The sequence below is a fragment of the Grampus griseus genome, assembly GCF_964374135.1.
Source record: "Grampus griseus genome assembly, chromosome: 1".
NCBI lineage: Eukaryota > Metazoa > Chordata > Mammalia > Artiodactyla > Delphinidae > Grampus > Grampus griseus.
In genome coordinates this window covers 77,542,280-77,557,064 of record NC_139017.1, presented here as the reverse complement: position 1 = coordinate 77,557,064, position 14,785 = coordinate 77,542,280, and the positions used below count along the sequence as shown (strand labels likewise).

Below are 14,785 nucleotides of genomic sequence, written 5' to 3'. Positions count from 1 at the left end.
AGTGGTAAGTAGCTTATTCATTGGCTAGATTGACCACTCTGTCTTTAATGGCTTTTTTTTCAAAAGATGCTTGGGGAACATGCTGGTAACATAGGGCTAATCCACTTATTCATTCATCCCTGAGGGTCATCATCATAATGGCCTGCTGTTTAGAACACAGCTGTGCAGATGTACAACTTCTAACTCATGCCCTATTGTTTCCCTACCTATTATGTGCCACTTAAATGTCCCTGAATCATAGAATGATATTAGTACAGAAGAGGATCTTGACATCCAGCATAATGTCTTATTTCATAGTTGAGGAAACTCTGGCCTAAAAAGTTCTGGTAACTTGCTCAAGGTTGCATAATAGTCCCTGGCTAGACCCCTGGCTCCCAATTATTAAATTATAAACCTTTTTCTTCTATACTGTATACTTTGTCAAACAATTTTTGAAATACTCTTGTGATCATCCTTAATGTTGGTTCTTTTACTCTGAATTATCGTGATATTTCTTTTCTTAAATTTTACTTAAGTTAAAGCTTAAGTTTGACTTAAACTTTGTTATGTGTCAACTTTGTTGTGCTATCATGGGTGAGAACAATACATCTCTTTTGATCCTATAGTTGAATATACAATCCAACCAAATGTAGTAGCTTCATGAATTATTTTCCTTTTTCCTCAGTTACTAACCTAAAACTGATTGAACTCTTCCTCCAACCTGAAGCACCACTGATACTGTAGAAGATAGAATCTATGTAATTAGTAGTCCCTCTTTTGAGATTTTGTTGAACATTGCTGTTGTTAGTTTGTATTGTGAACACAGCAAATATAAAGTTATGACATAATATTAAATATTCTTCTTTATACCACACATGTGCCCCTTTCTTTCCCTTTTACACATCAGTTTTGGTAAAATACCTGTCCCACTTTTCTCCATTGAAACTCTCATAGACGATCTCTCTGATTCCTGTGTCCTAAGGCATTTTCATCCTTGATTGAAAGTTAGACAAGCTGTGCTCTATTCCAAAACTTCAGGATCTGAGAAACCCAGTCTAGGGGCATAGCCAACTGCTGGTCCTTCAGGCTATGAATTATTACTTCCTTTGCCTCTTCTGGTCAGCAGTTCTCAATTTAGTGTGCTTAAGAATCACCTGTGGAACTTAAGTAAAATGTCGATGTGTAGGCCTTAGCTCTAAAGCTTTTTAAACAGGCACCTCCTAGGATTCTGCTGTCAGTATTCCTCAGGTCTGCAGCTAGTATGAGCAGGATTAAATGACTTCTCTGTTGCAGACACCGAGCCAGCCATACTACGTATGTAATTTCATGTAAGCATCCAGTAACTCCACTAGGTCAGTGTTAGAGGTTAAGTGAACTGCCTTTTTAAGTAAATTGCCTTTTTAAAGCCATATTTTTTATTGCTTCCACCCAATCCTAGTGAAATATTCGGTGGGAGGAAAGGCTGCGTCTAGAATGTCTTGGTGAAAATTAGTTATTTAGTCCATTTTATTTCCTCAACAAATTGAATATTTTATGCGCAGCTGGCACTGTGGAGGTTCTGGAGGTACGGGGTGAACGGGACACGCAGAATCCCTGTTCTTATGAAGATGATCTCCTATCACAGGAGCCAGATGTAAAGCAAATAATTAACATAAGTACATTTGATGATAGTTGTGATTAGTGTTATTTATTTCTTCTGTGTTCCTAGGTTCAAATTTCTCATCCAGTAGTTGAAAAGTGACTGATGATAATTAATAGAACCGTAGAATCCATAATAATAAATTTGTCCCAATGTCCTTTTTATTTTTTTCTTAACAGTGTAGTTACCCTTGTTTATTCCGGAGGCCACTGAAAATTAGAACATGAGGCTGCAAGCATGAGTAAAGACAACTAGACTGGGTGTCTTGAGTCCTAGATTTTTAGTGATGATGCTGCCACCAAGTAGCTATGGGAGTGCGGGTAATCTCTTGCTCTTTCTGAGTCTTGGTTTCCTCGTGTATAAAATAAGGGAGTTGTTGTAGGTCTCTGAGGTCTCTTCATGCTCTGGGGTGTCTCTGAGTCTCTGATGGCCTGAGGTGTGGGTAAACGGGGCTATTAGGAACCGAGGCCAAGACCAGACCTGGCCCCTGATTATGTATGTTTCCTGTAGGAACACCATGCTGAGCCTTTGCCTTGAGAATGCAGAGCTGAAAGAGCAGATGGGAGAAGCAATGTCTGATGGATGGGAGATTGAGGAAGACAAGGAGAAGGGCGAGGTGATGGTGGAGACTGTGGTTGCCAAAGGGGGTCCGAATGAGAATAGCCTTCAGGCTGAATTCAGAAAGCTCCAGGGAAAACTGAAGAATGCCCACAATATCATCAACCTCCTCAAAGAACAGCTGGTGCTGAGCACCAGAGAAGGGAATAGTAAACTTAATCCTGAGCTCCTTGGGCACCTGGCCAGGGAGATCGACAGAATGAACACAGAGCTGGTTCGCTCTTCTGGAAAGCACCAATGCCAAGAAGAGGAGGGTGTGACCATGAGGCCTTGCCCCAGACCCCAGAGCCTTGACCTTGGGACTGCCTTCGCAGCGGATACCCACCAAGTAAGTGTGGGATTAGATGGAATGAAAGTCCCTTGGAGAAGGGTTGGAAATGTCAGTTTCTACCTTAAACAGTTCTGCCCTGTGGGTCAGGAGGTGCCAAGGGAAGGGCACCTTTGCACCACAAGTAGTGGTGATAATATTCCTCACACATCAACCTTTAGAAAGGTTTTTTACAACATTATCTTATAAATATTACATGAATAATTAATTTTCCATAAATATTTGAGTGCCTAATTTTCCAGATAAGAGACTAGACATTGGAAGCAGGCAATAAGGCTTTGTCTCTGTCCTTCAGGTATTCAGTATGGTGGGAAAAGATGGCACAAAACCAGATCATTTCAATAGGATGCAATATAGGGATACATGGGGTTTTAAGGCAGCCAGACAAGTGGTGTGTAATGACATCTCTTCCTTATCACTGCCATTTTCATCACAGCTCATCACAGGTGTCTGTCCCTGAGCCTCAGAAGGAGTTATCGGGATCCTCTAAGGGGAGGCAGCTGAGCTGAGGATTAAGTAAAATGGAGACTACAGAGGATTCTTTTTTCTTTTAAATTGGGGTATAGTTGTTTTACAATGTTGTGTTAGTTTCTACTGTACAGCAAAATGAAGTAGAGTTCCCTGTGCTATACAGCAGGTTCTCATTAGCTATCTATTTTATACATATTAGTGTATATATGTCAATCCCAGTCTTCCAGTTCATCCCACCACCCTCCCCCTTTCCCCCATTGGTGTCCATACGTTTGTTCCCTACATCTATGTCTCTATTTCTGCCTTGCAGCCCAGTTCATCTGTACCATTTTTCTAGACTCCACATGTATGTGTTAATATATGATATTTATTTTTCTGACTTACTTCATTCTGTATGACAGTCTCTAGGTTCATCCACGTCTCTACAGATGACCCAATTTCATTCCTTTTTATGGCTGAGTAATATTCCATTGTATATATGTACCACATCTTTATCCATTCATCTGTCGATGGACACTTAGGTTGCTTCCATGTCCTGGCTATTGTAAATAGAGCTGCAATGAACATTGTGTTACATGACTCTTTTTGAATTATGGTTTTCTCTGGGTATATGCCCTGTAGTGGGATTGCTGGGTCATATGGTAGTTCTATTTGTAGTTTTTTAAGGAACCTCCATACTGTTCTCCATAGTGGCTGTATCAATTTACATTCCCACCAGCAGTGCAAGAGGGTTCCCTTTTCTCCACACCCTCTCCAGCATTTATTGTTTGTAGATTTTCTGATGATGCCCATTCTAATGGGTATGAGGTGATACCTCATTGTACTTTTGATTTGCATTTCTCTAATGATTAGTGATGTTGAGCACCTTTTCATGGGCCTCTTGGCCATCTGTATGTCTTCTTTGAAGAAATGTCTATTTAGGTCTTCTGCCCATTTTTGGATTGGGTTGTTAGTTTTTTGATATTGAGCTGCATGAGCTGTGTATATATTTGGAGATTAATCCTTTGTCCACTGATTCGTTTGCAAATATTTTCTCCCATTCTGAGGGTTGTCTTTTTGTCTTGTTTATGGTTTCCTTTGCTGTGCAAAAGCTTTTAGGTTTCATTAGGTCCCATTTGTTGGTTTTGTTTTTATTTCCATTACTCTAGGAGGTGGGTCAAAAAAGATATTGCTGTGATGTATGTCAAAGAGTGTTCTTCCTATGTTTTCCTCTAAGAGTTTCATAGCGTCTGGTCTTACATTTAGGTCTTTAATCCATTCTGAGTTTATTTTTGTGTATGATGTTAGGGAGTGTTCCACTTTCCGCAGAGGATTCTGAGAGGGCAACTGGGCAGGAATGCAGGGAGGGATGAGTGGAGGTTTCCACCCCTTCTCTCTTCAATCATTGAACAAACATTTACTGAGAGCTCCTCCTCGTTAGATTCAATTGGCACCATGCTATGTGTTGTAGATACAGAGATGAATAAAACATTACCCCAGCTCTCCAGGAGCTCATTCCGGAAAGCAAGTAAGTGCCAAATGGGATGAGGAGCGCTGTGATAGACACATGAATAAAGTCCACAGGGTTCGCAAGGGGTAGCAGCCATCACTGCCTGCGGGATGAGCTCAGACTGCCCTGACCCTGTGCTGGTTCTTTTCACAGCTGGTCAACCAGCCCCAGGCCCGTAACTCTGGACCTCAGTCAGAATTTAGCCTCCCAGGATCCACCAAGCACCTGCGCTCCCAGTTGGCACAGTGCAGACAACGCTATCAAGATCTCCAGGAGAAGCTGCTGATATCAGAAGCCACTGTCTTTGCCCAGGCCAACCAGCTGGAGAAATACAGAGTCATGTTTAGTAAGTCTTAAGTTCACGTCACCAAAGTGTCTGCCTTCTCCCTGAGAAGCCACATGCTTTGCAGACTTCACTTTTCTTCCCCAAATTTAATCCTGACCACAACCCTAGGACTGTGGAAGTGGATACTTCAATTTGTAGATGGCAGAGAAGAGTAAATGAATAAATCAAGTTTGCAGTGACAGTATAGGGAGGAAATGGACTAACACCTAGATTTGCTGATTTCTGGTACAGTCAACAAACTGCCTTACCTCTCTCAATGTATGCTAACTGCTTCTCTTCTGCTCCTCTTTGCACCACATCAGATTCTTAAAAAATATACCATCATTGTTGGTCTAGAATCAGCGCTTTCTAATAGAACTTCTGCGGTGACAGAAATGTTCTATACCTACGTCATATGTGGTCATGGAGAACATGAAATGTAGCTAATTCAACTTGGGAATTTTAAGCTTAATTTTAATCAGTTTAACCTAAAATAGTCCCAAGTGGCTAGTAGCTACCTTACGGAACAGTACAGATCTAGATGTCTTTGAAACTCTGAATTAGTTCAGCTCCGTTCAAACATTTACTGAGCCCCTGTGAACAAAGCATTTACTCGTTTCCCTGGGACTTCTAGAGATGACTTAAAAATGTCTGGTCCCAGCGAAGCCCCGTTATCTGTAGATGGGATCATCAATGGCAAACAGGCTCATCGTGGCAGAGGGAAGTCCTGCTGTCTGGAGCAGGTGGTCTCTTCTCCCACCTAAGTCCAAAGAAGCATCTATTCCACTGTGGACCTAACCTCCCTGCACCCTAAGGGCCAGGGTATGTGCCACTGAGGGTGAGGGTGTATGTGGGTAATTCAGATACTCTGTAACACCCCCTGTCTCTTCCTAAGCAGGTGAATCCTTAGTGAAGCAGGACAGCAAGCAGGTGCAGGTGGACCTCCAGGACCTGGGCTATGAGACTTGTGGCCGAAGCGAGAATGAGGCTGAGCGGGAGGAGAGCACCAGTCCCGGTAAGAGCACAAGTATGGGGTTCACCTTCCCTCCCTAGAGGCAGCCTTCACATTTGGGTGCCGTTGGCAAGTCCCACATGCAACGAGGAGTAGGGATGAGGGGGCATGGTAGACTGAAGAGGACACAAGACCAGAGAGGGACAGGAAGTTTGGAGGAGAACTCTTGCCCAGAATGAGGCTGTGTGAGTTTGAATTTCTACAATTAGTTTTCAGCATACTGCTGTTAATTTAAAAAAATGTTCTATCCAACGTGTTTATTATAGAAAAAATACTAAGGTCTATTTATTAATGAGAAGACCAGATGATCTTTGGGGGAATAGGCAAACCATAAGTTTAAAAATATATATTCTTCTATTATAAAAGTACTGTGGGGCTTCCCTGGTGGCGCAGTGGTTGAGAGTCCGCCTGCCGATGCAGGGGACACGGGTTCGTGCCCCGGTCCGGGAAGATCCCACATGCCGCGGAGCAGCTGGGCCCGTGAGCCATGGCCGCTGAGCCTGCGCGTCCGGAGCCTGTGCTCCTCAACGGGAGAGGCCACAACAGTGAGAGGCCCGCGTACCGCAAAAAAAAAAAAAAAAAGTACTGTGACTGTAGGGACATCCACCAAATTGAAATCAAGGAGGAAAACACTTGAGTAAAATAGAAGGTGACCACACCTGACTTGCTGGGCTCTTGGGAGGGTAAGAAATACTGCATTTGAATGTTAGTACAGTGCCAGCGCTGAATAAAGTACTGCTTCAGCTTTTGCTCTAGTAATTATTGTCCTCAAGACCTTGAAGGGAGTGGCCTCAGCAGCACGTCCAGCTTTACTCAGGAAGATGTCTTTGTCTTTTCTCAGAGTGTGAGGAGCATGACAGCCTCAGGGAAACTGTCCTAATGGAGGGGCTATGCTCTGAGCAGGGACATCTGAGCTCCACACTGGCCAGCCCCCCTGGAAAGAAGCCCTTGGAGAGCCAGCTAGGGAAGCAGGAGGAGTTCCAGGCATATGGAAAGTCAGAAGACATCTCTGTCCTATGTAAGGACATCAAAGATCTGAAGGCCCAGCTGCAGAACGCCAACAAGGTCATTCAAAACCTCAAGAGCCGGGTCCGGTCCCTCTCAGTTACAAGCGATTATTCATCTAGTCTGGAGAGACCCCAAAAGCTGAAAGCTGTTGGTACCCTCGAGGGATCTTCACCTCATAGTGTCACTGATGAGGACGAGGGGTGGCTGTCTGATGGCACTGGGGCTTTCTACCCCCCAGGGCTTCAGGCTAAAAAGGATCTGGAGAGTCTGATCCAGAGGGTGTCCCAGCTGGAAGCCCAGCTCCCAAAAACTGGAACAGAAGGGAAGCTGGCCGAGGAGCTGAGATCAGCCTCGTGGCCTGGGTAAGGAGGGTACTCTTTGGACCATTACTTGATTGATGATGTCTAAGTTTATGTTTGAAGGAGGGTAGCCCGGGCAGGTAGAAGAGAGAACCCATCAGGGCAATCAGAGGAGCACCTATTTAAACGGTAGCCCTAGGTCTGAAGAAAAGACACGTGACCCCTGCTGGGAGATACCAGGTCCCTGGGATTTCCTCCTTAGGAATGTATTCTTAAAGTGACAGGATATATGATATAAGTGGTAAGACTGGAGTCAGACTTCCTGGGTTCCAATCCTAGCTCTGGGACTTACAGGCTATGCAACCTACTCAGTCTTTCTGAGCCTATTTCTTTACCTATTAAATGAGGATAATAAGAAAACCTATCTCAAAGGGTGGTTATTAGGTTTAAATGAATTAATACAAGTGCTTATAATGATGCCTAGCATATATTAAAGCTCTCAACAGTATTTGCCATAATTATTATTGTTATTGATACTTTGTGGTTGAAAAACACCAGGGTAGATAGTCCTCTCAGTATCTGGGTCATCTATGCTGAGTAACAAACCACCCCAAAGCTCAGGGGATTGAAGCAATAATTTATGTGGATTGGCTGGGCTGAGCAGTGTAGCTCTCACTTGGGGTCTCTCATGCGGCTGCCATCAGATGGAGGTTGGGGCTGGAGTCACTGAAATGTCTGCCTGGACACAGCTTCTTCATTCATGTGTCTGGTGACGTGGTGCTCCTTGGCTTCTCTCTTTCTCCATGTGGCTCCTTGTCTTCCGGGGCCTCTCCTCCTGGCCTGGGCCTCTCATAGTACGGTGGTCTCAGGGTAGTTTCACTTCAGCATGGCAGCTGGCTTCCAAGTGGAAGTTGCCAGGCCAGTTAAGAGCGACTCCTGGACTCAGTACAGTGTTACCTCCACTATGTTACCTTGGTCATGGTGGTCACAGAACCCACCCAGAGTTAAGGAGGTGGAGAATAACTTCTGCCCAATGATGAAAGAGGGACACAGCCACATTATAGAGGAGCACATGGAACGGGAGCTTGAGTAATGGCCAACTTTGCAAAATACAGTCTGCCATAATATAGATGGTCTTTGAAGTAGAAGACATGAAAGGACCTATTTGGATTTTTAGTATTTATTGAGCATCTACCCAATAACTATATTTAGTATTTATTGAGTATCAACTGTAAGTCTACACTATATTGGTGCTGTAAGGGATGTAAACGATGGCACTGTATTTACCCCCACAGAACTTATTTTTCATTTTTGGACACATGACTAACACATATAAAACAGTGGAAGAATGGTGGCATACCATGTTGTTTGATGCAAGTTTGTCAGAACAGAATTTACTCTTAAATACATCCTTTGGTTTTTGTGCCAGAATTCAGCTTAAACGGAGGAACTCTTAGAGATGTTCTCACAGAAATGACTACAGAAGCCCCCATAACTTAATTTTCACTCTTTTCCATTCTTACCCTTTCCTCTTCTTTCCTACATTAGGAAATATGATTCCCTGATTCAGGACCAGGCCCGAGAACTATCCTACCTACGCCAGAAAATACGAGAAGGGAGAGGTATCTGTTATCTTCTCACCCAGCATGCGAAAGATACAGTAAAGTCTTTCGAGGACCTCCTAAGGAGCAATGACATTGACTACTACTTGGGGCAGAGCTTCCGGGAGCAACTCGCTCAGGGAAGCCAGCTGACAGAGAGGCTCACCAGCAAACTCAGCACCAGTAAGTTGGCCACAGGGCTTTTGGACACTCTCAGTCCCTCCCAGAGCCCAGCCCCAGGTGACCGCCACACCTCCACCACAGCCTTTTAACCCAGGTTCTGCTTCCACTTCAGTTAACCCAGGGGTCATTACAGAATCGGGACTGGCCAGTGGGAAGCACCGAGGAGGAACCACAGGGTCAGAGAGGCCATGATTACAGCATCATTTATGGAATGTGACCTTTAGGGAAGGAGGCTGAGTCCATCTAGTGCTAAGGGAGAGAAAGGGAGAAGAGATCAGAGGACTTCACTGTAGTTAAAGGAGCCCTGAACCGAGACTTGCAGTACGCAAGCTCTAGCCTGGATGCTGCCATAAGTTTCTTTGGGCAAATGACTTAACCTTTTGGTATCTCTGTTTCTTCATCTATTGCCTGGTATTGCACATGAATGTAATTCAAATACAGATGAAGCACTATGCCCTTTTGAACATGGTTTGGGCACTGAATGTCATAGTACAAGGGCTAGGAATATTGGTAATTATTGAAGCCCTTGACTTAGAATTTCCTGACAGCACCCGAGGGAGAACAGCAGGATCAGTCTTGGGGGCCAACCATCCCACATCCTAGCGGCAGGTGCAGAGGTGGGACAGGGCTGTTTATCATCTCCTCAAAGCAAGAGTAGGTTCTACATGAAAGCTGTGATGGGTCACAGAGCTGCTCCGTCTGGGAGTCAGTCTGTGGCAGGCTTGGAGGCTGGAATGTTCCAGAGGGAAGTTAGCCAAGTGCCTTTTATACTTTGTTTGCATTGATTTAGGGTAGAGGAAGTCATGATGGTGATTACCAGGTCAGGGAAGGTCTGCCTGGTGAGCTCAGGAGAACCTGCAGGTCTGTTCTCTAAAGATACAATCTGAGGTCTCCCAGAGCAATTCTCCCACATATCCTGGACATACACAGAGTAGTCACTATTTTGCACCCAAATCGGCTCCTGCATTTATAATGTGTGAAGTGAGACCTGTTTAATTTCTTACTGTTTCTTTCTGAATTTGGTTTGCAGAGGATCATAAAAGTGAGAAAGATCAAGCTGGACTTGAGCCGCTGGCCCTGAGGTAATTCAAGTAGGATCTGGTAAAGAATCAGGAACAAGGCCTAAGGGGTCAAGGGTGGCTGCAGTTTCACAGATCAGGGGGAAAAAAGGAAAATGCTGATTGTAATGAATTCATTTATTCATGGAACACATTACTGTTCTTTTTAGCCTTACTCCCTTTTGATATAGTTCTATTGATTTCTGTTTGTATATTTATTCAAATTAGTAACCTAGATTTATTATTATATTATTAGCTTAGTAACCTAGAGTCAGTCTGACTTAAAAGTAAACTAACCAGGTTTTAAGGGTCCTTGGCACCCCAAGGATCTCCTCTGCTTCCCCACTGTGTGTTTAAAGACCAAGGTGTGCTTTTTGCCAACTTGGCTTTCCCCAAGTTGAGTTGGCAGCGAGTTTAATGGCCACACAATTTCCTTGGGAAAAAAAGAATTGTATTACAGTTCCTAATTTAAAAAAAGTGCTTGACGTTGCAGATCCCGGGAGGCTACAGCGTCTTAGGAGCCAGTTTTCACTGAGTCACTGAATGTTATCTCATTACGTGCAATAAAATACAGGCTCAGAGTCCTTTGTAGTCACTAGTTCACGCCCCTTTGTGTCGTGAGTGTGCTTTAGACCACTCAGTGCTTCTCAAAATATCTGCAGTGAAGGACAAAGTATTTTTTTTTTTTTTTGTTTTCCTTTCTAATCCATCACAGACACACACATTGTCTCTATCTCAGTCAACCAGATGATTCTACTTATCATACTCCTAGATGTTGTGGGAATGCCACACTGCTATGTTTCTCAAGGCTTACCTTGCATTTCTGTACTCACTGGAGACTGGGAACCAACAGTTCTCGGACTCCAGCTGTACTGGGGACCATACGTTAAGCAGCAGTGCCTTGGAGCACTAGCTGAGCCTCTGCTAGTCCTCAGTGTGTTGTGTGGCCAGTGCACTGGGTAGCTCTTGCTCTCCTTCCCTCTGCACCTGGCTTACTTTCCACTCCTAATCAGAGATGGGTGATTTCGTTTACCCTTTGCAGGAATGGTCCCCTTGACTTATGTGGCTTTTCCCATGTGCCCTAGTCAGGACTAGCTAGTCCAGTGACTTTGGGTTCAGCTGTTGTCCTCCTTCGCCCCACTAGGCTCAGCAGGGAGCTGCAGGAGAAGGAGAAAGTGATTGAAGTCCTGCAGGCCACGTTGGACGCGCGGTCCCTAACGCCCTCCAGCAGCCGTGCCTTGTCTGACTCCCACCGGTCTCCCAGCAGCTCTTCCTTCTCGTCTGATGAGCCGGAAGCCTGCTCTGACATGGACATAGCCAGCGAGTACACACACTATGAAGAGAAGAAGGCTTCACCCGGTCACTCAGGTAGCCTCCACTTTCTGAGTGGAACCACCTCTATCTAGGCTGAGAGGAGACCTCCACATCCAGGCCTTATAGAGGCACCTTGGTGTGTATCAGGCCGAACCGTGCCAAGCACAGGCCCCGGTGGGTCAGGATCTTTGCTATGCTCCTGACTCTGCAAGTTACCCCTGTCGCTGGGTTTCCACCAGGATACGGATACTGCTGTTGGACACGGCGAACGACAGTGGGGAGGGTGAAATTACGGAGACTTCTCTTCCCCACTGCCTCATGAGCATACCATCTGTCTGACTGACCTCCTTTTTTAAGATGGGATATCTTACCCCTCCAGCTAGCTGCAGTTCCTGAACCCCGGAGTTTCCGTGGGTGTCCACAGATGCTGCTGGACTTGCCTGGTATTTTTGGAGGTGCCACTTTCATGGTTTCAGGCTCTGAGCCCCACTCTCACCTCTAAGGTGGCTTTCCTCACTGAAGGAGCTGTCTGCCAGTAAGGAATGAACACCGCTCCCAGCGCTTGTGCTTGACGCTCTCCCTGAAAACCAGGCTCTGCCCTGGTTAAATATAAGGCCAGATTCCAGTTCTTTGTAGAACATCAAACATGTTCTTTCATTCATGGGTTTTGTAGATTCCATCCATCATTCGAGTCTTTCTGCTGTACTGTCTTCTAAACCATCAGCAACCAGTGCGTCTCAGGGGGTTAAGGCCGAACCCAGCAGCAGCCCCAGCAGCTTGCCAGCTCCCCAGAATCCCCCCAAGGAGGCCAGCCCGGCCCATCCAGGTATGCAACAGCCAGTGGGGCAGGGTCTTCATCTCCTCTTCCTCAGCTGCCTGTTTGACTTTTCTTCAGGGACAAGAAAAGCATCATTAGGAGCTTCTATATCAATACATCAAATCCTAGACAAAATCAAGAGACCATCCGGATTAGCGAATAGTGTCTGACTACTCTTTGTTTTAAATATTTTAGAAAAGTAAATAATCCACAATAGACTTTGATCTACGTATCAATTTTGACCAATAGTTGACTAATCATTCTAGAAGAAGCATCTTCATTTCTTTCTCTCATTTCACCCTGAGAATCAGAGGCAAAATGCTTCTCCTAGGATTACTGTAGCTAAAGAACAAAGGGAAATTTCCATCCGCTGCTCCCTTATATGTGTTCCCCATTTTATCCGCAGAGGAGCCTCTACAGTAGGCAGGGCAGCTTACTTCATAGCTAAGGATGCTTCAGTATCCTCAGACAAGATTCTGTTCATATTACATTATCGTTCATGGGTTTATGAATGGGTTGGTAGTCCTTGATGTGTATATGGTGTGTATCTTGGACCAGTAGTTGTACATTTCATTTACCTGCCTCAGCTTAGTTACCAGGGGGTGCATTGTTCAATCACTGCTCCACACTGGCAATGGCAGAGAAAGGGCAAACCTTGTTCTCACCTCCTACCACCCAACAAGATGGGCTGGCTGGCCGCCTTCAGTGTGGTTGTGGTGAGGTCGGACTCGTGTAGAGGTGCCCCCAGAAGAACAGCACTTTCCTTCTGCCGCCCTTGTCTCTCTTGAGGACAAGTCAACCAAAATCTTAAGAAAAAGAATGTGTTCAATTCTTTCTGAGCCTGGGCTCAAAGTTTCTGGGCCAGAGTGGGCAGCAGCTAAACCAGGGAATCATGGGGAAAAGCTATTCACCTAAGCACTGTAGACATCTGTGTAAATGCTTTGGGATCAGAAAGAGCAGAAGGTCAGGGGTTTTAAAATCAGAATGCCTCCCTGAAGGAGACCTGGTCTGTGTCACTTGGTAATTCAGGGGTCTTTGCTGTACTGCTCTGATACTATGTCAGTATCTTGGGGTAAGGGATGTTTTTCAGAATGTGATCATTGTCTTTCACGTGAGACATTCTCCACAGGTCTGTCTTGGTTTCTTCTCCCTCTGTGGGCCATCTGCCCGATAACTCTTTTTAGGAAGAGGAGACAGATTCAAACATGAGAACTTCCCAGGGTTCCTAAAGACCTGTCTATAGATGGACTGCCTAATGATGACCTGTGAAGATTTTTTTAGAAAGAAATTTCTAAGCCCTACTGCCAGAGTTTATGATTCAGTAGATTGCAGTAAGGATGAAAGAACCCGTATATTTTAAGAATCTTTCTTAAATTATTTGAATGTCCAGAAAGATTTGCAAGCCATTGTGTGTAAGTCAGTATGCCAAGGCTTTTATTTTTCCTTTGGTGAATGAACACATTGATTTGGGATTCTGAAGTTTGTTTCCATCAGTGTTGAATTACATGCATTAGTCATGCAAACTTCCCCACTATCCTAGTCTACTTCTGCCCTCCTCAGGATGAGTCCTGTTGCTTTCAGAAGAGGACTTCTAGGTGTAGGGAGAGTCTCGTCACAAGGGCCAGGACTAGCACATGCTGGTAGCAGCACTGCAGGGGCTCTTGAGAGCAGCCAGGCACAGCCGTCCTCACCTATCCGTGTCCAGATGGCTAAGATGGGGCTTTCATGGCTGCCTGGGTTATGGTAGTGCCACCTTGCCTTTTGTAGCCAATTGTTTTCAAGATGAGCATAGAATGTGTATGCAAGATACATGTACAGGATACATCCCTGGCAGGGAAGGAGGAGGAGGGGGTCAGCTAGACCAGCATCCTGGGTAACAGTGCTTCCCCTTGGCCATCTCAGTCATCACCACATTGAATGATAGACACTCCCCAAGGAGATGTTTGGTCAGGGAATAGTTTCCCCTTCTCAATCTTTCACCCATTCTTTTCTCTGACTTTCTCTCTAATGGTTTATCTCCTTTCTCCCTAACTTTCTGTTTCTAGGCCTTCATTTTCAATCCATACCCACGCTGGTTAGCCTTCCCCAGGCACCACTGCCCTCAGCTCCACCCAGCTTCCTGCCTTTCAGCTCTGCTGGCCCTCCCCTCCTTGGCTGCTGTGAGACACCCATGGTCTCCTTGGTTGAGGCTCAGCAGGAGCTGCAGATGCTGCAGAAGCAGTTGGGAGAAAGTGAGCACTTCCTGCTGCATTTGTGTTCTTGCGAATGATGGACCCACACTGTGTTTCTCTGCATGGCTTTGGCTGGATGGCAGAGTTTTAAAAAATAACATAGGGGTACACATTATCAGTGGACAATTGAGGGAGGGCTGTGCTTGCTGCTTTGGGAACTATATTTACTGTTATCTTTCTCATGTGTGTGCCTCATCAGTTAACAGATATATATGTTCATCAGGCCCTAGACCTGGTGCTCTCCCACTGCTGACAGTGTGGGGTAGCTTCCGCCAAGTGTATTGAAGCCCTGACACATTGGCAACATGTTCACTGGCAGGACATGGGAGAGAGGTTTTTTGCCTGCCAACGCAGGATGAAGTGGCCAGAAAACGATGGCCACCTTCAATGGGATCATTTCCATGGCAATTATA

The 14,785-nt window shown here is 45.1% G+C and overlaps 1 protein-coding gene across 1 annotated transcript in view; it reads left to right on the top strand.

Annotated features, from left to right (window-relative positions):
• LOC309819547 (myomegalin) overlaps window positions 1–14,785 on the top strand; it is a 149,148-nt gene that overhangs the window by 101,823 nt on the left and 32,540 nt on the right. The window contains 9 exon segments of the mRNA XM_082649800.1: window positions 2,129–2,564; window positions 4,678–4,870; window positions 5,748–5,864; window positions 6,703–7,231; window positions 8,717–8,952; window positions 9,983–10,034; window positions 11,155–11,378; window positions 11,998–12,150; window positions 14,187–14,372. Coding sequence (XP_082505926.1) covers window positions 2,129–2,564; window positions 4,678–4,870; window positions 5,748–5,864; window positions 6,703–7,231; window positions 8,717–8,952; window positions 9,983–10,034; window positions 11,155–11,378; window positions 11,998–12,150; window positions 14,187–14,372 — 2,126 coding nt within the window.